This window comes from Leptonychotes weddellii, chromosome 5 (genome assembly GCF_054177405.1).
Source record: "Leptonychotes weddellii isolate Sample4059 chromosome 5, ASM5417740v2, whole genome shotgun sequence".
NCBI classification, from domain to species: domain Eukaryota; kingdom Metazoa; phylum Chordata; class Mammalia; order Carnivora; family Phocidae; genus Leptonychotes; species Leptonychotes weddellii.
The window spans coordinates 118,814,878-118,837,615 of NC_138373.1; the positions used below are offsets into that span (position 1 = coordinate 118,814,878).

Here is a 22,738-nt window from a genome sequence, read left to right on the forward strand (position 1 = left end):
ACTCTGAAAAACAAACTGAGGGTTCTAGAGGGGAGGGGGGTGGGAGGATGGGTTAGCCTGGTGATGGGTATTGAGGAGGGCACGTTCTGCATGGAGCACTGGGTGTTATGCACAAACAATGAATCATGGAACACTACATCTAAAACTAATGATGTAATGTATGGGGATTAACATAACAATAAAAAAATTAAAAAAAAAACCCAATCACTGGAATGAGTTATGGACATGAGAAAGAAACATGACCTTTTATAACCGAAAACAAATTTTCATCAGCACGGACTTGGGCATAGGGTTGTCTTGGAGGATATAATTGTCTGACTTGGGAAAGCAACTTCTACAGTTGATGTTAATAATGTAAAATAAAAGCTATGCAGTTCTGAAATGGTCCAGGAGATAGATTTTTTTTCCCTTCAGAAAACTAGGGAACTAAATGAACTTTTTTCCTACTTGAGTATTAACTGACAATCATGACAGTAGAACCATTACATTTTAGTTTTTAATATCACATGTGTGTTATCTTTCATCAGTTAATAATGAGTAAGCCTATTTAGACAAAAAAAGTAAACTGATCAGACACTCAGCATCTCCAGCCTTTCATTTCCTGCTGTTCAGGAAATTGCTTAGAACATCTTGATGTCCTTCTTGTTCTTCCTGGACAGGGGCTTTGGGGGAGTTTTTTTCCCCCACTATGTAATATCATATCTACTTCAGAGTTTAAAAAATCTTAACACATTTAGTAACTTGAACTTTTGTCAAGTTTTATTATAAAACTACTTGTTAAGACATACTGAAGAGCCTGAATTTCTATCTAGCTTATTTTTGATGGGGAAGTAATAATACAGCATAGTGCTAGATAAAGTCCTAACGAGAGTCTACAAGATCCAGTTAGCAAATGCTATATAAACTTGAGCTATTGAGATCGCTAAAATAGTTCAGGTAAATTGGTTAGTCTAACTTAAAGATTTGTTTATTTCAGTTTTCACAAGATGTTGTTTGTACCCTGATAACATGTAAAATACGTGCTATATTATGTGATATTTAATGTTAAAATTTAAGAAATTCCTAATTTAACTGTAAAAAGTATTTTCATTTCTGATATGAGAGTCTGTGGGAAGCCTTTTTGCATTTAAGAACATCCCTATTTTGAATGTCTCATATGCGTAGGATTCTTCATCTCTTTGTATGTTAGGAACTTTAGTCTTGGTGATGACTAGAGCTTTTTTAAGTTAGGAAAAGAGCATTTTGGGATACTTAGTTATTCTTGCTGAACCTGACATTTCCAAGGATTTTTATGGATGCTGACTAATTCTAATGGGAAATTCATATAATTATGTCCATCATTAAAGGTAGTTTGTATAAAGTAACCCAAAATGTTTATTGAAGAACTTAGAACTTCACCTGACTTGTGTGTCACTGTGTAACCAGGTAACGTCCATCTAGCTTGGATTTCTTTACTTTCAGAAGATGTATGAACCTCTTACTATATTTGAAGTTTTGTGTGCCTATTTCTGGGGACAGGTCACATAGTTTCTCTAATTTTCTCCAAGCATCCAGGTGGTTCCTGAGCCTCCCTGAAGTTAGAGAACCGCCATTATATATTGTATTTCATAGGGTAACATTTTGACTTATGGTCAGGTAGACAAGTCCCTGAGTTTTAAAAAAGTAGTTTCTTGATTTTCTAAGGTGGATTTACCCTATTTGGGCCACCATTTTTAGTATAAAGTGATGACAGTTGTCATGGCCTATTTTATGTAGACTTCCTTCTGCATTGTACATTTTGAAGATAAACTTCCAGTGTTACTTTTATTTCTAAACATGAAACAGGATTAAATTTAAAATGAATCTGAAAGGTTTCCACCAGAATCTAGTGTCATTACCTGATACCAAACATGTGTACTTATCTATACTTTTAATGTGAATACACTGCCATTTGAATAATACAATGTATGCGGCCTCTTCTCCTCTTGGGTTCTTATAATATGGGGGTTTTAACTTGTAGATTTTTGAGTATTGTTCTGATTACAAATATTTTTCTCACTGTCTTGTAAATAGAGCCCTGTTTTTTAGGTTACCCATCTTGCCATAGGGAAAAACATTGTGTTGCTCTTAGAGGCAAAGGTGGATGGGATAGGGCAATTAGACTGGACATACTTCTATAACTCTTTTTAGATATCCAAAACACTTTTAGCCCATGGAAAATATTACACTGTTTACAAATTCACTGTAAAGAAAAGTTGATTATAATCAGAATCTCTTTTTCTAACAACTATCCGGAATCAGAGATACCATATTTGCCTAAATTAAGAATTGGAATGTTAGAATAATAGGGAGCCAGCTATTATTCCTTCTCAAATATCTGTATGGTATATTGCTTCTTATATATCTATGTGCGAAAGAAGACAGAATGACAAGAACATTCCAATAAGCTTAGCTGTGATCAATGAGCAGTCCATTTGTGGTTCAGCTTTTTTTAATTAAGAAGACTTACTAGCCTCAGAGATGGGCTTTTGCTGTGACAGACACCGCACTAGTCTGATTGGGGGTATAAGACCCAATGGGTTAGTAGACTGCTTTAAAAACACAAATAGGGCTGTTTGTAGATTGCTTTAGATGTTGTATGGCCTGATTGCACAAGGGACTAGAATCTCTTCCATGAGTGTCACAGGCTCACTTTGTAAAGCAAATTGCTCTCCAGTGGAGAAGCCATCAAGGTACTTCTGGGTGCTTAGCAATTACACTGCGTGCTGCTGTCACTGTTGGGCACAACTATGCAGGATGCACCCAAAGGAAATTTGGGCCACATGCTTTTTGTTTGTTAGCTGAGTCAAGTGTTAAATGAGCCAAATGGAGTATTTGCTGACTAGGAAGTCATTAGCAGTTAATAGCATCTAACCCAAATAGACAATGTGAAGACCAAATTGTTAAGTTTTCTGAGTGAAATTGTTTAAGTACTTTTACTTTTTATACTCTCAGTATTAAGACATGCTATTATAAACACATGGATGCTCCTATACCCTCTCCCTCCCAAAAAAAGGAAAAAATTGGAGGTAACATTCTTTTGCACCTATCAGGGTGTAAAGAAGTTAAGTCTAAAAACTGAATTTTGTTAAATTGCTCAATTTAAATTCAACTTCTGAATAACTTTGGGACAAATCCATATTCTTTCGTTTACAGAGCTTTTAAGGATTCTATATAAAGGCTAATGGACTTCCCAAAGGAGGGGAAACCCAGTCTTAATGGTTTTCTCTAGCTTCCTTCACGTCCTGTTACCTGGTTTTCCAAATTAGCCTTTAAACTTTGTGTTTAGTATGACTCGTGCCAAAGTTTTACTGACAGGTGAGGATAGAGGAGAACAGAATCCTTTCCCTAGACATTTCATACCTAAGAAGGGTGACAAAAGAAACCCTAGCTTCATAAACTACAACTTACAGAATGGGTGGGTTAGCCTTGGCATAGGCACATCTTAAGAAATAATGCCTGAGCTGATGGCCAGCAGATTGAATGCAGGTGATGGGATCTTGGGGCCATCATAGTCTCAGCAGGATCCTTTCCCTAATCCCTTGGTCCTAACAGGACTACAGTGGACTCATACCAGACATGAGAACCTAGTCCCCTTCTCTTTTTAAAGAACTTGTGGAAAAGGAGAGTTGTTTTTTTAAGTTCATTTTATTTTATTTACTTTTCAAATCACTTTATTTCATCATGATGAGTGTACTCTTTAATCCCCATCACTTATTTCCCCCATCTCCCCTCCACCTCCCTCCTGGTAACCATCAGTTTGTTCTCTGTAGTTAAGAGTCTGTTTCTTGGTTTGCCTCTCTTTTTTTTAACCTTTGCTCCTTTTTTTTTTTTCATTTAAAAAAATTTAAATTCAATTAACATATAATGTATTATTGGTTTCAGAGGTAGAGGTCAGTGATTCATCTGTCTTCTGTAAAACCCAGTGCTCATTACATCACATGCCCTCCTTAATGTCCATCACCCAGTGACCCCATCCTCCCCAGCTCCCTCCCCTCCAGCAACCCTCAGTTTGTTTCCTAAGATTAAGAGTCTCTTATGGTTTGTCTCCCTCTCTGGTTTCATCTTGTTTTATTTTTTCCTCTTTTCCCCTATGATCCTCTGTTTTGTTTCTTAAATTCCGCATATGAGTGAGATCATATGATAATTGTCTTTCTCTGATTGACTTATTTCGCTCAGCATAATACCCTCTAGTTCCATCCACGTTGTTGCAAATGGCAAGATTTCATTTTTTTGATGGCTGACTAGTATTCCATTTTGTTTTGTTTCTTAAATTCCACATACGAGTGAGATCATATGGTATTTGTCTTTCTCTGACTTACTTTGCTTAGCATTATACTCTAGCTCCATCCATGTTGTTGCAAATGGTAAGATTTCATTCTTTTTATGACTGAGTAATATTCTATTGAATATATATGCCATGTCTTCTCTTTTAAAGATTTATTTCTTTATTTTAGAGAGAGAGAGACAGAGAGCAAGCGAGTGCAAAGCAGACTCCCCGAAGAGTGGGAAGCTGGATGCCGGGCAGGATCCCAGGATGATGAAATCATAACCTGAGCCAAAATCAAGAGTTGGATGTGCTTAACTGACTGAGCCACCCAGGGGCCCCTATACCATATCATCTTATTCATTCATCAGTTGATGGACACTTGGGCTGCTTCTTTATTTTGGCTATTGTAAATAATGCTGCAATAAATGTAGGGGTGCATGTATCCTTTTAAATTAGTGTTTTTGTATTTTTTGGGTAAATGCCCAGTAGTGTTATTACTGGATCATAGGGGGAAAAGGAGATTCTTTACCACAGAAATTCCTGTTTCTTTTGGTCACTCTCTAAGTTCGATTTTGTAATGCTTTTCACATGCCTGGGTTGCTGAGATTTCCATATCCCTCTTCAACTCTGTATTTCAGAATTAGACATAAAAAGGAAAGTTTAGAAGAGTGGGAGTTTATTCTGTGAGAGCTCAAGTAATTGTGAGCATTTCTTAACATTCAAGGCTTTAAATCATTTTGAGTTGATTTTTGTTTATTGTGTGAGATCGTGGTTCAGTTTCGTCCTTTTGCATGTGGATGAGTATTTCATGTGGTAGCTTCACAGTAGAGTGAATCCATGAGAATCCTGGCCCTGATCTACGGGGTCCCTTTTATTTTAATCTCTTATCTAAGTTTCCCAAGTTTATCTTAAGGGCTCTCACATTGTCTGAGAGCATCACCATGGATTTTAAATATATTACATGCTGTTCTTTGTTAAACTTGCTTTTAAAAACCTTAGGAGTTTGCATGCCTTATTTTTCTTGTTATTTATCACCTATTCAAAGTTTCTTAGTCGTAATTTAGAGTTACATGCCTATGTAAAGACAAAGCATGAATTGATAGGTGGTACTTCTGGACAAATAGTACAGCTTGCTTGAGGCATTTGTTTCTTCAAGTTCAAGGTGGCTTAGAGTAGGATGTGGATGCTTTCATCACCTCCTGCTTTATAAGGTTCATGATGCGGACATAGGGTTTATCCTATAAGCTCTGGGAGTCAGATGTCAGAAAAAAATTCAGTCAAACTGATTGAATTGTTCATACTAGAAAATGTCCACTATCCTTAGGAATATGAAACAGAAAAGTTAAACTATCTGGGTAAGAGCACAGGTTTTGGAGTCAGGTAGTCATGGATTTGAGACCTGGCTCAGATGCTTCCTAGTTTTGCGATCATAACTGTTCTCTCTGAGCCCTCTGTTTCTCATCTGTAGGTGAAGATAATACCCCAGTTGTGAGGAGTAAATGGAAGACATACACAGTGTTTAATATGGTGACTGGCATGATTAAGCATTGATAAATGCTATCATTGTTTTCTGATGGCAACCAAATAGATATTGCCACAGGCTGTCTTTTTTAATCTTATAGCTCTGTGGTTTATTTCCCCAAAACATACCTTCCTACAGGAATAGCCTTGGGGCACCATATGGTTTGTTTCCCACTGACTGAGGTCATGTTGAGTTTAAATCTTGAACTATGTATTTCAGTTTCATCTGAGCCCCTGCCTCACTGACTCCACAATAAAGCACTGTCCCCTTTGTGCTTCAGTTCTATCCTCTTGTTCAAATTGTGCTCAAATGTGCTTGTCTTTTATCAATCTCCCTTTATGAAAGTTGTTATAAAAACAATGAGAACACCAGTGTACCATATTTCTCATATTTTTCTTATTAATGAAGTCTAATCATTCTCAAGCCAACCGTCAATATAGCAAATACAGTAATCATAAAAATGAAAAACAATCACAAGGCCTGTCTGCACTACGCATTTTTAGTAGTATGGGAAATGATGGTGTCTATTTGACAGTGAACATTTTATCAGGGAACAAATTGATGCCTGAGGTGGTGGGCTGCTGTTTTAGGTTATTTTTCAGCATTAGGTCAGTTCAGTTGGACTGATACCAAATTGTCTGTCCTTTGTAATTTAATTTTAGATTATATTGTTTAGATACCTGGTGGGTTGAGACAACCTCCTAGAAAAGTTTAAGTAGAGCTTTATCTATGTTTATACTTTTTTCCCTTAAAATGATAGTTTTTGTGGTATTTAGGGGTACCCAAATGTATTTAGGGGTACCCAAAATGTATTTATTCATTTGCATTGTGTTATGAACACCTTCATCTGTTGTAATATGAGTTGAAGTGGTGGAGGCCACTTGTGTGGTGTTGTTTGGAATTTTTCTTCATGTGAGCGCAAGTGCATCACTCACGTTGACTATCATGATATCAATTTTATGAAGACTCAAAAGTTAGAGTGGGGTTTTGTAAGGTTTCAGTTGAACCTATGACTTTTTTTTTTTCATACTGCTTACTTATTTTTTTTTTAATCCTTTTGTAGATATTTAAAGTACCAGATAGATGGCTCTTTCATGCTATGTATATAATGTTGGTTTGTGAATACCTTGAAAAGAAAATGGTGTTGTGTAGGGGCCTGGTTGAGCTTCCTAAAACTTAGTCATGGCAAGCTTATCATTTCATTTCCTTTTATTGATAAATTACTACTAAACTAAGGAACTCCCTTAGAGATGGTATAAATTTATGTTGGCATGGTATTCATACGGTTCAGTTGGAGGAACTAGGAGGGCATAGTAGTGACAGAGAATAATTCCTGCCATGGAGCCTAAAGTTTGCCCTGTAAGCTCTAAGAGTCAAAAGTCAGTGGGAACAAAATCCAACCTAACTGGTTATGAGGTTGATTTTGCACGATAAAGTTCAGCCTTTTCTTTTTCTTTATTCAACAAGAATTTAAGCATAAAAGGCATACATCATATGACATAAACTTGTGACATAAACTTGATAGGCTGGAATGATGGCTTAAAACCCAAACAAGTTATTTAAGGGAAAGAGATCAGACTTTTGTTGATTCCCAATTTGGAAATAGTCACTAATTCTCTTTCAATTATCTCCATACTTTCCCATTCCCTTTCTTTTTTTTAAGATTTTAGTTGAGAGAGAGAGCACGAGTGGGGCTAGGGGCAGAGAGAGAGGGAGAAGCAGATTCCCCACTGAACAGGTAGCCTGATGCGGGGCTTGATCCCAGGACCCTGGGATCATGACCTGAGCCGAAGGCAGACGCTTAACCACTGAGCCACCCAGGCGCCCAGTAAAATTTATTCTTAAAATTTTTTATTTTTGTAACCAATGTCACACATGCACATGGTTTTCACAGGATGTGTTGTTATGAGAAACTTGTTCCTTCAGTCTCCAATTCCTCTTCCCCGGTGGCAAGATTTTCAGCTTTCAGCTGATTCTTTTGGTATTCACTTCTGTATCTCTTGATGCTGTAATGTGCTGTAATATGCTTGTGTTGCTACTACTTTAATTCTCAGTTTTAGGCATTATCCACTGGCTCCCCATCTTGGAAGATGTGAATATATCCCCCCTTTCCCCTCCCCTCAGCACCCAATGTATACACGCAAACTTCTTTATTTTTCCACCTTCCGATACAGTTGATAGCATAATATTGATTAGGTTAAAGCAATTAGCTGAGGCAATTTAGCCCCAACTTTCATTTTCCCTTGGGAGCTAATTCCTTTAAAAAACAAAAACAAAACAACACAAAAACTTAATTCTAGTATGGTTAACATACAGTGGGGGGCTAATTTTTTTTTTTTTTTTTTAGATTTTATTTATTTATTTGACAGAGAGAGACACAGTGAGAGAGGGAACACAAGCAGGGGGAGTGGGAGAGGGAGAAGCAGGCTCCCTGCTGAGCAAGGAGACCGATGTGGGGCTCGATCCCAGGACCCTGGGATCATGACCTGAGCCGAAGGCAGACGCTTAACGACTGAGCCACCCAGGCGCCCCTGGTGGGGGCTAATTCTTGTCAAGGCTTTTCATTTGCTGATTTTATATATAATTGTCACTAATCCAACCCCACACTTTCTACTGAATATTTAAATTGGTGTTTGTCAACTGTGGGCTTCCCTGTAGGGTGATCTGATTGCTCCATTTTGTTCAGATTCTCTAGGCTTTTCCCTTTGCCTGACTGGAGGGTAAATGCCTGTCGGTCAGCCTCCTGAGGTTTGTGAGTCTCACTGTCCAGTGCATATGTTCATTTAATCCCTCTCCTTTCAGGATGATACCCCTATTCTCAACTTCGTCTGGTGCCCATCAGTCCAGAGGCCTCTATTTTACCCTTTCCAGAGAATAAGCTCCATTCATCTACTAGGGGCAGGAAGGGAAGTGGCTTGGTTCTGTAGAATAGGGGAGGAAAAGAAGGGGGTTTTAAGTGCCTTTAAGAAAAACCTTAACTGAAATACAATTCATATGCTATAAAATTCACCCTCTTAAAGTATACACTGCAGTGCTTTTTCGTATATTCACAAAGTTGTGCAACTATCACCAGTATGTAATTTTAGAATATTTCATTACCCTGAAAGAAACTCTGTACCCCTTAGTAGTCCTTTCTACCTTCCCCCCACCTCCTTCCAGCCCTTAGCAACCACTAATCTCCTTTCTGTGTGTCTCTTTGTCTCTTTTTTCCCCTCTCATTTGGCCTCTTGTAGACATTGCATGTAAATGGAATCATAAAATACGTGGTCTTTTGTGACTGGCTTTTCTTCACTGAGCATTATGTTTTCAAAGTTTATTTATGTTGTAAGACATATCAGTACTTCATTCCTTTATATTGCCATTTATGGATATACCATGTTTTGTTTGGTCTTTTTCTCAGTTGACATTTGAGTTCCCACTTTTGGCTATTATGGATAATGTTGCTATGAATAATCATGTACAGGTTTTTGTGGGGACATATATTTTCATTTTTCTTAGGTGTATGGTAACTTTAGGCTTAATTTTTGGAGGAGCTATCAAACATTTTTCCAAAGCAACTACACCGTTGTACATATACTTAGGAGTAAAATTGCTGGGTCATACAGTAACTTTATGTTTAACATTTTGAGAAACTACCAAACTTTTCCAAAACGGCTGTACCATTTTTCAATCCCACCAACAATGTATGAGGGCTCCAATTTTTCCATTTCTAACACTTGCGTATTTTAGCCATCATAGTGGTTTATGAAATTGTGTCTCATTATGCTTTTTGATTTGCATTTCTGTAATGACTAATGATACTGAACATTTTTTTCATGTACATATTGGCCATATATTCTTTGGAGAAATGTCTATTCAAATCCTTTGCCCATTTAAAAATTGGTTTATTTGTTTTCTCATTTTTGATTTGTAAGAGTTTCTTGTATATTTGGGATACTGTCTCCTGTAAGATACTTGATTTGCAAATATTTTCTCCCAAACTGTGGGTTGTCTTTTAATTTTTTGTGTGTGTCTTTTAATTTTCTTGATGGTGTTCTTTGAAGAGCAAAAGTTTTTCATTTTGGCACACCTCGGTGGCTCAGTTGGTTGAGCATCCTACTCTTGGTTTCTGCTAAGGTCATGATCTCAGGGTGGTGAAATTGAGCCCTTTATTGGGCTCTGTGCTGGGTGTGGAGTCTGCTTGAGATTCTTTCCCCCTTCCTCTCCCTTCCCTCTGCTCCTTGCCTGCTCTTGTGCATGCGTTCTCTCTCATAAATAAACAAATACATAAATAAAATCTTTAAAAAAAAGTCTTGCATTTTGATGAAACCTACCTATTTTTTCTTTTTGTTGCTTATGCTTTTGGTATCATATTTGGGAAACAATTGCCTAATCCAAGGTTTTAAAGTTATAGTCCAGTATTTTCTTCTAAGAGTTTTATAGTTTTAACTCTTACATTTAGATCTATGATCCATTTTGAGTTAATTTTTGTGTATGATGTAAGGTAGGAGTCCAACTTATTGTTTTTCATGTGGATATCCAAAGTTTTCACGGAAACATTTGTTAAAAAGATTTTTCTTTCCCCTATTGAACTGTCTTGGCACTTCGGTTGAAAATCAATTGACCATAAATGTAAGGGTTTATTTCCGGACTCTAAATTTGATTTCATTTATCTATATGTCTATCCTTTTGCAGTACCACACTGATTTTGTTACTAGATCCCCAGCACCAGGTTCTTGAGTCTCAATGTCACAGAAATGAACACTCTAATAAAGCAGGCAGAGTTTATTAGAGATAGCTTGTATACAAGGGAGCCAACAAGAAGAGGAATCCTGCTCCCCAACAGGGTAATGTGCAAGGCTTATAAAGGCAGTTTTCCAACGGGTGAGAGGCTGGGAGTGGGGAAGTGTCCTTCAGTCCCACGGTCATTATCTTGCGGTCGTTACTTTTTAGTGGACAGAAGACAATCACAGGATGCCTTTCTTCATGGTCAATGTTCTTTAGGGCTCCTGGAAAATAAAAATACTTGTGCAAGCGGGCTTTAAATTGTTACTTCTAATTTTGATCAGACAACCATTACTCCCTAACAGCTGTTATCTCTCATTTGTTCTCTTTCCCAGAAGGAGGTATTTGTCTCCAAGGGAATGGAAACTTTTAACTCTTGCCTCGTACCAGTAGCTTTACAGGACTTAAGTCCCTCTTGCTTTCCCTATACCATTTCGATTTGATGACTAAAACTTTGTTAAGTTTTGAAATTAACTGCTTCATAAACAGACTTCCAATCACTCTTTGTTGGTCTCCTCCATTTACTCCCACTTCTAGAGGTGTTTGAGCCTTTAGGGGATTCTACAATGTAAACTGAGTTGTTTCTTAGTCTTTGATAGCTTAAAGTTTAGTGTTCTCCTGTCTGCAAAGTCTGATCACTCTTCATCTCCTTTCAGCTTTGAATTTTCTGTTGCTGTTGTTTCTTGACTTTATGCTATTCTTTTGTGCCTTAAAAAGGAAAGGAAATCTTATACCATTGCTCCAGTTGGATTTCTGGAAGGGGCAGAAGTAGTTAAATCTACATTCTTCCTTAGGAAGAGTCTTTTGGTATCTTATATAGATGATCTAGACCTGTGGCCTGCACTTCAGCACCCACAGTCTTTTTAACTCCTGTAATCTGGGTTTTATGTTCTCTCTTTTGCTAAAACTACTCTTTAAGGTCACCAACAACAGTTTCATAGCCAAATCTAATGGTCTTCCTCTTGTCCTCATTTCATTCCTCTACTCTATTGTATTTGAAACTATTGACCACAAGTCTTTCTTATCTCTTTCCTAAGCCTTCATGTTCCACCTCCTTTAGTCATCTTGTCACCTGGTAACTTCTCTTTTCCCTCTACCTTTAATTGTGAGCATCTTCCATGGTTTAGTTCCTGGGTTCTCTTGGTTTTTATATATTTATTCTTAATTTTTTTAATTGTAAAATACAGATAAAATTTACCATCTTAACCATTTTTAAATGTATGGTTCAGTAGTGTTGAGATATATATATATATAGTGCACATTGTTGTGCAACCAATCTCCAGAACTTTCTATCTTATAAAACTGAAAGTCTATACCCCATTGTCCCTCTGTACCCCATTGTCTTTCACCCTCAGCCCTTGGTAACCACCATTCTACTTGAGATTGATTACTCAAGATAACTCATATAAGTGGAATCATACAGTATTTGTCTTTTTGTGACTGGCTTATTTCACTTAGCATTATATCCTCAAGGTTCATCCATGTTGTAGCATGTCAGAATTTCCTTTTTTAAGGCTGAATAATATTCCATTGTATGGGTATACCAAATTTTGCTTATCCACTCATCCATCAATGGATCCTTGGATTGCTTCAACCTTTTGGCTATTGTGAATCATGCCACTATGAACATGGGTATACAAGTATCTCTTTGAGACCCTGCTTTGGTGATTTTATATATATATCCATTCAGAAGTGGGATTGCTAGATTATATGGTGATTCTGTTTTCACCTTTTTGAGGAACTGCCATAGTACTTTCCATGGCTGTTGTACCAGTTTACATTTTCCCCAACAGTGTACAAGGGTTTTAGTCTTTTTTTCCTCTTTTTTTTTTTTTTTTAAGATTTTATTTATTAGAGAGAGAGAGAGCACAAGTAGGCAGAGAGGCAGGCAGAGGGAGAGGGAGAAGCAGGCTCTCCACTGAGCAGGGAGCCCAATGTGGGACTCGATCCCAGGACTCTGGGATCATGACCTGAGCTGAAGGCAGCCGCTTAACTGACTGAGCCACCCAGGCGCCCCTCCTCTTTATTTTTTTAATTTGTCAGCTAACGGTCTCTGAATTACTTTAAAATTTCTATTCCCAGCTATAATCTATTTCCCAAAATCCAGTCCCACATTTATAATTGTATGCTATTTAAAGTCACTTGATAGGGGGTTGGGGGATGGGGTAATTGGGTGGTGGGCATTAAGGAGGGCACATGATATAATGAGCACTGGGTGTTATATGTAACAGATGAATCACTGAACTCTACCTCTGAAACTAATAATACGTTATATGTTAATTGATTGAATGTAAATAAAATTAACTTTAAAAAGGAAATACATAGAAAAGAAATACACGACACAACACTTATCACAATAGCTGAAAATAAAAAAATGCTTATTTTGCTCAATCAGAGAAAGACATGTATCGTATGAACTCACTGATATGAGGAATTCTTAATCTCAGGAAACAAACTGAGGGTTGCTGGAGTGGTGGGAGGTGGGAGGGATGGGGTGGCTGAGTGATAGACATTGGGGAGGGTATATGCTATGGTGAGCGCTGTGAATTGTGTAAGACTGTTGAATCACAGACCTGTACCTCTGAAACAAATAACACATTATATGTTAAAAAAAAGAAGAAGAAGAAGACGATAGCAGGAGGGGAGGAATGAAGGGAGGGAAATCGGAGGGGGAGACGAACCATGAGAGACTATGGACTCTGAGAAACAAACTGAGGGTTCTAGAGGGGAGAGGGGTGGGGGGGATGGGTCAGCCTGGTGATGGGTATTAAAGAGGGCACGTACTGAATGGAGCACTGGGTGGGTTATACGCAAACAATGAATCATGGAACACTACATCAAAAACTAATGATGTAATGTATGGTGATTAACATAACATAATAAAATTTAAAAAAGAAAAAAAATAAAAAATGCATCAATCAAAAAAAATTTTTTAAAAAGTCTCTTGATAGTACTGCAGTCAACTCAAATTCCCTGTCCCTTAAATTCCTCTTTTATTCCAAAACTTATTCCTTCTTTGGAAACAGTGGAATTGCCATGGGAGCTTGATAGTTCAATTTTTTTCATATATATGACTTTGCCTTCTTTTTTCGGAGTAATATTCAGTGAGCCTCCAACTCCTTGTTGATTCTCATTTTGACATTCCTTTTTCTATTCATAACTGCCACCACCTAGTTCAAGCTTCTATCATTTTTCCTCCAACTTGTTGTCTTGCCTAGACTAAATCCTATTAAGGTATCACTTTCATAGGCTATAGTCCCAATACAAAAATGATAAATGCTTGCTCTTCAAATACAATTTTTTCAATCCTGACATTTAAATTTCTGTATTCTGTATAAAATCAGTCTTTATCTTATCTTTCAAATTTTATATTTGTCTTCTGGAAAGTTATCTTCTCTTGGCTTTTCTTTTCCTATCTCTCTGAACTTTTTTCTTTCTTGTTTTCCTTTTTTGGACTTATTTTAAATTGCTTCTTAAATTTGGTCAGGATTCTGTTCTTGGCTCTCTTCTCAGACAACATATTCTCCATGAGTGAAAGTATAGTCACATAAATTCAATTATTTGACAATGCCTCAACCTGTATATCCAACTTAGGTCTCATTTCTGCATTAAAATCCATATATCTAGGAGCGCCTGGGTGGCTCAGTCGGTTAAGCGGCTGCCTTCGGCTCAGGTCATGATCCCAGGGTCCTGGGATCGAGCCCCACATCGGGCTCCCTGCTCAGCGGAGAGCCTGCTTCTCCCTCTCCCTCTGCCTGCTGCTCTGCCTACTTGTGCTCTCTCTGTGTCAAATAAATAAATAAAATCTTTAAAAAAAAAAAAACAAAACCCATATATCTAAGGGCGCCTGGGTGGCTCAGTCGTTAAGCGTCTGCCTTTCGGCTCAGATCATGATCCCAGGGTCCTGGGATCAAGCCCCGCATCGAGCTCCCTGCTCAGCGGGAAGCCTGCTTCTCCCTCTCCCACTCTCCCTGCTTGTGTTCCCTCTCTCTCTGTGTCTCTCTCTGTCAAATAAATAAAATCTTTAAAAAAAAAAAAAACATATATCTAAGTGCTTATTGGACATCTTCACTTGGCCATTCACATGCGATCTGTATAAAATCTAACTTTTAGGAATTTTCTTGCTAGTATGTATGCATGGTCTAGTTTAATGTATGACACCTATCATTTACCCAGTCCCACAAGTCAGAAACTTGGAAGTTGTTCTGGCACTTTTTTTTTTCCTGCTCCCACATCCAAGTAGAGATATCCTATGGATTTTACCCCTTAATATCTCTTTTTTTCATGGCATCCTTACTGCTGTTGCCTTAATCCAGGTCATCATCTCCTGGTTACACTGTTTCGAGTCCTAAGTGGTGTATGCCTTCAGTCTCGAAGTCCTCCTCCAAGCTACTGCTTTTCCAAAATACCAATGGGGTTATGCTATCAACTTGCATAAAGCCCTTCTAATTGTTCTCTCTCACCCGCAGCATAAGGTGATAAAGCACAAAGCCCACTGGATGCCATTCAAGGTTTAACAGGATTTGACCCTGCTTTCCTCCTCAGCCTTCTCTCTCACTGGGCACACTTGCCCCAAACCCATACTCCAGCATTGCTGAACAACAGTTCTCTGTATATTTTTTTATATTCTACCTAGAATAACCTTCTTTCTGTCTCCCTTTCCATTTTGATTAACAAACACAAACACTTTTTTGGAAGCTTTTAAACTTTTATTTATTTAATTTTTAAAGAGATTTTATTTATTTGAGAGAGAGAGACAGCAAGAGAGTACGAGTGGGGGGGCGGGGAGAGGGAGAAGCAGGCTCCCCACCGAAGAGGGAGCCCAATGTGGGGCTCGATCCCAGAACCCTGGGACCCTGGGACCATGACTGAGCCAGAAGGCAGATGCTTAGCTGACTGAGCCACCCAGGCACCCCTTAAAATTTTGTTTTTAAATTAGTGTGCAGTAAAATCGATTTGTTGTGCAGTTCTGTGAATTTTGACACAGATAGATTAGTGTAACCACCACCACCATAATCAGGATATAAAATATTACCCTTCAAACTCCCTCTTGCTATCCCTTTGGAGTCACACCCTCCCCCACCCATAAACCCTGGCAGCCACTGATTAGTTCTCCATCACTATTGTTTTATCTTTTTGAGAATATCCTATAAATGTACATGACCTTTTAAGCCTGGCTTCTTTCACTTGGCATAATGCCTTTGAGATTCATTTAGGTTGTGTATATTAATACTTGGTTCCTTTTTATTGCTAAGTAGTATCCCATTTTGTGAATAGCCCACAGTTTGTGTATCCATTCACCCACTGAAGGACATTTGGGCTGTTTACAGTATTTGACCTTATGAACCTGAGTACAGGTTTTGTTTTTTTTTTTAATATAAGCTCATTTCTCTAGAGTAAATACCCAGAACAAACTCACTTTTAAATATTCAGCTCAGGCAATGCCTCCTAGAAGCCTCTCCTGACTCTCGTAAGGTAGCATTGAGCACCCCCCTGTCTCTTGTGCTTCTAATGTCTTCTGCAGATAAGTCAATATATTTTGTTTCATTTGTTTATTTGCATGTATGCTTCTTGCATCCTGTCTGTGATTTCCTTGAGGAGAGGCACTGTATCTCATTCATCTTTGCATCGTCAGGACTCAGTTTCAATGCCTAACACAAAGTGACCAGTTAACAAAGTTTATGTTGAATTACACATCATCCTAAGCCCTATTCTAGCTGAAATTATCTGTGTGTGGTCTCTTGAGCCTACTTATGTTTCCTTGTTTGGAATACTTAAGAGACTGTAGAATGTAATAGCTGAGAGCATGGAGTTTGGAGCCAGACTGCCTGAATTTAAATCCTGCCTCTTTAATTGCATAAATCCTTTGGCAAGTTGCCTAAATTCTTTGTGCCTTTATATATAAAATGAAAATAATAGTTACTGCCTTGCAAGTGTTGTTGTGATGATCAATCACATTTTTGTGATTGATCACAAAATTTTCTTAGGATAGAGATTGGCAAATACTAAGCACTCAGTAATATTAGTTATTGTTACAATTACTTCAATCAATGTATTTATTTATTTATTTATTTTTAAAGATTTTATTTGTTTATTTGGCAGAGAAAGACACAGCGAGAGAGGGAACACAAACGGGGAGTGGGAGAGGGAGAAGCAGACTCCCTGCCGAGCAGGGAGCCCGATGAGGGACTCGATCCTGGGACTCCAGGATCATAACCTGAGCCGAAGGCAGTCGCCCAACCAACTGAGCCACCCAGGCGCCCTGTATTTATTTTTTTAATAGAAAGAAGTAGCATGGTTTTACTAAGTGTCTGAGTACAGTGTTGGACAATCTTAAAATCCTATATTTTAAACCTCAATCAATGTATTTAAACTTTACCTTTCTGGAGGCAACGGCCTGGCTCAGTCCAAATAGCATGTGACTCTTGATCTTGGAGATGTAAGTTCGAGCCCCAAGTTGGATGTAGAGATTACTTAAAAATAAAATCTTAAAAAAAAAACCCTTCACCTTCCTATTAGTTCGTCAGAGCTGATTTTTAGAGGAAATTCGTGCCAAATAATATTTCCAAAATTAAGTCAAGTAATAATTATGTCCCCCAAGATTCCAGGAACAATATCTGGTTAACATTAAGTCATCCATTTTGGTTTTGAAAGTTTTTCATCTTGTTTTCTGTACAGAGAAGCAGTGTCAGCCCCAGGTTTTGTTTAGTTTTGCAGTCAAACACATTTGTCAAGAGTCTTCCATCCTTTAGGAGATTGGTAATATTTTCCTGTGACATGGGGAATTTTATCACTTACTAAAGTTTTGAATAGTAAAGACTTCAACTGATCTATGCATTTCAAATTGTTGGGTTTGATCTAGTTACAAGTGGAGAGGAAAAATTCAGTAACCATCAATAGCATCAAAAGAATGGTATATAGGCATTTAGTTTCCTTTTCCTTCCCATACAGTGAGGAAGATTCTAGGGTTAGTGTCTCAACTATATCTATATTATGTAAGGCTAAATCAAAGCCTCACATTTCCTTTACAGTACTGTTGCCTGAACATCACCACAGAGCGGCATCACAGGATTGGGAAGCAGTGCTTTTTATGAAGTCACCACACACATACAATCATAACACATCAGAGCAGAAAACACTTATTAACACAAAACAAAATGGCTTAAGGATTCAGCAACGCTGATCTTTCTAATTTTCCTCCTTTAGGAAGAAAGCACAAAACCTTTGAACTCATAGTCACCTCAAGGCTGAGGTTAGCTTGCCAGGAGCAGGTTTGAGAGATGAGCTAATATCAGGGGACAGATGTTTTCTTTTACATGTAACACCCCATTATGTATTGTTCTCCACCACCCACGCCCAAACGTCTATTCGACCTATGAAACAGACTGCACCAGAAGCACAGATAACCCCAGGCTTCAGGTCTGTAATCTGATCGTGGCCATCGGCAGCCAGAAATGAGTTTCTTTCTAATCAGCTTTCCATCAGTCCCCAGTCACTCATATAAAGGAGCCTGGGGAGAGGACGATTCTCATTGCTCTTTCTTCAGCACCGGGGTTCTGGACAGAGCCTGGAGCGGGCTGCTATTCCTACACCCCTTCCTCTCTCAGGCTCCACCAGCCCTGCTACTGCCCCTTTAGTCCCCCCCTGCTGCAGAGAAAGAAAATTACATCGGGATCCATGCAGCCGGCAATGATGATGTTTTCCAGTAAATACTGGGCAAGGAGAGGATTTTCTCTGGATTCAGCGGTGCCCGAAGAGCATCAGCTCCTTGGCAGCTTAACAGTGAGTACTGAGTGGCTGGCACTCTAGAGGAGTGCTTTCTAGGGTAGCGATCGTCTTAGTCTTGCCATGTGGACACCTGATGTAGAGTAAGCACACACACCTCAACTCCTTCCTCTAGCATCTGAATACCCTGCCTCCCTCCTGTCTGCCTTCAGTCTTCCTTCTCTCTCCATAAAGTGGGTGTCCTGATCCCTGTGTTCTAAACTTCCTTTCCTCAAAGTTTATAAGTAGAAAGTAAAAAAGTTCCTATCCACCAAGAGTGAGAGGTTGTATGAACCAATGTCTTATATCTACAACCAAAAAAAGTATGTAGGATTTCGAAAGGCCATTTATTATGAGTAGGAACAGGGAGAAGAAATTAAATAGATTTCTTTGGTTCCCGCAAGACAATTTTGTCTCCTATAGCCCTTCCCATCTACAGAGCTTGTTCTTTAAACACAGAAGTAAGGTTTTTATTCTTGCCTAGAAGTGTTGATTATTGAGATAAAATAAAGATCGGTTCCTTTCAAAAGTTTTCCTGCTTTCCTCATTACTCCATTTTTCATTTTAATTGATGAAATGAAAGCAATATGCCACTTATTTCAGTATTTAAGGCAGCTTTTGTATTTAAATATTAACAGGAAAAAAGTTAACATTTTGCAGGATTTTAGATCCTAATTTGAGGTCATAGTGATGGGATTTAATAAAAAAGACAGTGAACAACAACAACAAAAAGTATTCAGATTCCTAGTCATTAAAAATATTAAATGCTATTTCATTGCTGTAACGGAGTTTATCAAACCAATTACAATTCAGTCTGTATCATAGAAAATTCTGTTTTAATAGCATAGCTCCAAACATGTGCCAGAAGGTTATATTGTACTGGTGTATTATTACTGCTAGAAATGTTGAAAAGTAATCAGGGCATGTATTTAAACTTTACCGTTTAAATCAGTTTGCAGAAATGAGACCAGAAATGTAAATAGATTTTTTTAACATCCAAACATCATGAATATGTGGATGAGATATTACATTGAGGAATTTTGAAGTCATAATGAACTGCTAGAAGGAAAACAAAGAACTCAGAGTTATGGTTAATGTATGACCCTTTCATATAAAAGCCTACTTAAATATCTAAGAGCTGTGTGTTATGTGGTGGGAAGAGGACAGATGTTGAGAGTGCGGAGACATTTGAGCTTTTAATGACTAAACATACTGTCAAATGCCAATGTCTGCATACACTTCTCTCCTTCAAGTCATAACTAATCAAATATTCATTTCCGTGATATAAAAATCTAGTGAGTGAGGCAATGGGAAAATGTGACACACGTGAAAAGAAAGGCAGTGGGGAAATCAGAGGAAGACAGTGGCAAGTCCCTATTCACCGGGTTCCGTATCACATGTACTTTTCTCAGTTTCCTGAGGAAGTGATAGACTGGTCCAACTGCACTGTACTACTATTAGCCAGGGAGAAACGTCTCTGTTTGCCCGAGTCTTCGTTTGCATATAAAGAACACAAAAAAGTACACCCTAACGTCACTTTGTCTTTTAACTGAAAGTTTCCAGCTTTTTTATTTGGTATTTTGGACAGTGGGATCCAAGTTTCTGAAATCTGCTGTTTTTGTCTTTAACCAATAGGACTAAGAGTCATCACTTCTGTATTATAATAACTTGAGTAGCTAATGAAGTGTTAATCCTTTATAGTTTCTCAGATTTTACTCTTTGCTTCTAATGGTTAGCTAGGTTTTTTTTTCTCTTTCTCTCTTTTCCTTCCTTCCTTCCTTCCTTCCTTCCTTCCTTCCTTCCTTCCTTCCTTCCTTCCTTCTTTCCTTCCTTCCTTCCTACCTTCCTTCCTTCCTTCTCTTTCTCTCTTTCTCCCCTTTTCCCTTCCTCCCTTCCTTCTTTTTTCTTTTATTTGTGGCTGGATTTTAACAGCCACTTTTCAGGAATCCTCTGCTGACACAGATGGCCTTAATTGAATATGCTTCCCTGTGTTGAACTTCTGCAGATAGATTCACACTGACAATGTGGATCTAATTGCAGAAAGTGAGGTTGTCAATTTTAGGGCGCGTCCTGACATATTTCAGAATGAAATGAATATTTTGTTTTTAAGATTAAATGGAAACTATAATTATTGTTGTGAAATATATGTTTGGTCTTATTTTTGTTATGTTAGTTATTAGTATAGTTTCCATATTATGCAACCAGGCTAACAGACCAAATTTCATGCTGTAAAATAAACCTAGAAAGTAAAGCAGGAAGTGTCATATATGAGACTTTATACTTTATGATGGTCAGATTTTTGTTGCTATTAAATAAGGTGAAGCAAATCTGATCCCCCTTTAATTTCAACCACCAGCTATCTTAGAGCACTGGAAAATAGTGTCCCAGAGTAAATTAGACTGGTATTTATGATCGAAAGTTATGAGTGATGTGGCAACTTTGAGTTTATATGATTGCTGACGCTTCTAGCATATGAATGGAATATCTGACCAAAAATCTAGTTATGAGAACTCTGGGATCCTAACCAATGTTTTTGTGTGTGTGTTTCTACCTTCTTGAAGTTAAGTAAAGCTAACTCTGGCAAAAAGGATGATAAAAAAAGCAGCAAGGGAAACAGCAGAAGTGAAACCAGTCCCGAAGGCGGCAAAACAGCTGTGGTATTCTCACTGAAAAATGAAGTTGGCGGATTGGTAAAAGTGTTGAACCTCTTCCAGGTGAATGTAAACATCATTACCTAACCTTAAAAGTGACTGTGTGCCCAATGACAAACCCGTCCTCTGCTGTGAAACGTTACTGAGTCCATTTCCGGGTAATGTGTTCAAAGGTTCAAAGAAACCAGATTTCATGAAGCTTTATAAGGAAAGTTTGTCTGCCAAGCAATGAAATAGGCAGATTTGTGTCAACTACGTTTTATTAATTCCAAGTGAATCTACTAGTAATTCCGCAGACTATCGTCAGATAAGAAAGTCAGTAATTAAAAAATGTGAGCCTCACCCCTTTTGTTTGGCAAAAGGAGCCAAAGAGGGTATCTTTAAATATCAAGAGACTGCAGCCTGATTTGATTTGTTAACATCTGAATTGTGCACATGTCGGGGAGCACATTTATTGCATCAAATGAGATGCATGAGTAGAGGCATTTGGTAAATTCCCCTGAGCCTCATTTTTGCATGAGCTTAACATGTTTTTTGGGGAGATGAGTCACTCTCCTCCTATCGAAGCCAGGGCTAGCTCTCTCTTTATTTTATAGAAATGTAGTAGCCTTTTTTCCAGGTCCAATTTGGTGGCTTGAACCCTCAAGAAAGAGCCTGGTTGAGGGTGAGGTTAGAGAACCCCAGAAAAACTATTCCCTTCTGGCCAGGGCAGACCTGATAGCTACCTTACCCTTCAGCAAGCATTGTGCCTTACAAATGCATTTTGTTTGGGGAGCGCTGGCTGCTGATTTGAGCTGTAAGATAGGGAGCCTAGCTCTGCGTGGTGCCTGGGGCTGCTGGTACAGCGGAAAGATGATGGGAATTGCAGTCAGAGGAGTCAGACCTGTGTTCTCCTGGCTTGGCTAACCACTAGCTGCTTCCTAGCTTCCATTTCTTTATTCGTAAAATAGCAATCATAATTCCTACCTAACAAGGTAGTTGTGATGCAGTAATATGAGTGAAAGTGCCTTGCAAAATGTACAGATATGAGGCCTCTATTGTGATGTCTCTTTGATGACCAAAGAGGGGGAATTAGCAGCCTGATATGGCAAATATTTCCCTGTTCTCTCTTGACCTGGAAGAAAGGATCAGATACCATAAACAGTGGTAATGGAAATCTGGGGAAATATTTTACACATAATTATATCATCCAGTGCTGTCTCCACTCAGTGCCCCAAGGCAGGCCAGAATCCCTGGAGAAGGAGTTAGCAGCCCAGAGTTTTCACATGGCCATCAGCTAGTCATTGGGTCTTAGCTAAACCACTTAACCCATCTGGACCTCAATTCCCTTGTCTAAAAATATCTACTCTGCTTCAACCAATGGGCATTAAATGCCCAAAGTGACACAATGTGTGTGAAGACTCTTGACCTTAATATTAGTCTTACCTTTATTATCAGCCAATTTAGAAAATATGGTGTGACTGTGAAGGTTAATAAAAACAAGACTAGAGCATCTAGTTTCCCGGTCACAGGACTAGTTTCTTTATACAGAGGAGGATGCTGTTTGATTTGATGTTACTCTGCAGTGGGAATCGTATTAGGAATGTGAATTGATAATCACAGGATATCAGCTGGTGTGATGGGGAGGTATGGGCTTATTCAGGGGTAGGCTAGAGTGGAGATGAGAACTTAGTCTTCAGTCAACTCAGCCGAAAGGAAAACGCCTCACTGGGCAAGTTTAAACCTGATGTTTAAATATTAAATTGCTGC

General features: G+C 38.4%; 1 protein-coding gene across 1 annotated transcript in view; it reads left to right on the top strand.

The window, feature by feature from the left end:
- Positions 1 to 18,099: 18,099 nt before the first annotated feature.
- The window catches only part of TPH2 (tryptophan hydroxylase 2), an 87,237-nt gene continuing 82,598 nt past the window's right edge, over positions 18,100 to 22,738 (top strand). Inside the window, exons 1-2 of the mRNA XM_006744516.3 lie at positions 18,100 to 18,356; positions 20,900 to 21,052. Coding sequence (XP_006744579.1) covers positions 18,252 to 18,356; positions 20,900 to 21,052 — 258 coding nt within the window. The 5' untranslated portion in view covers positions 18,100 to 18,251. The remainder of the gene's footprint in view (positions 18,357 to 20,899; positions 21,053 to 22,738) is intronic.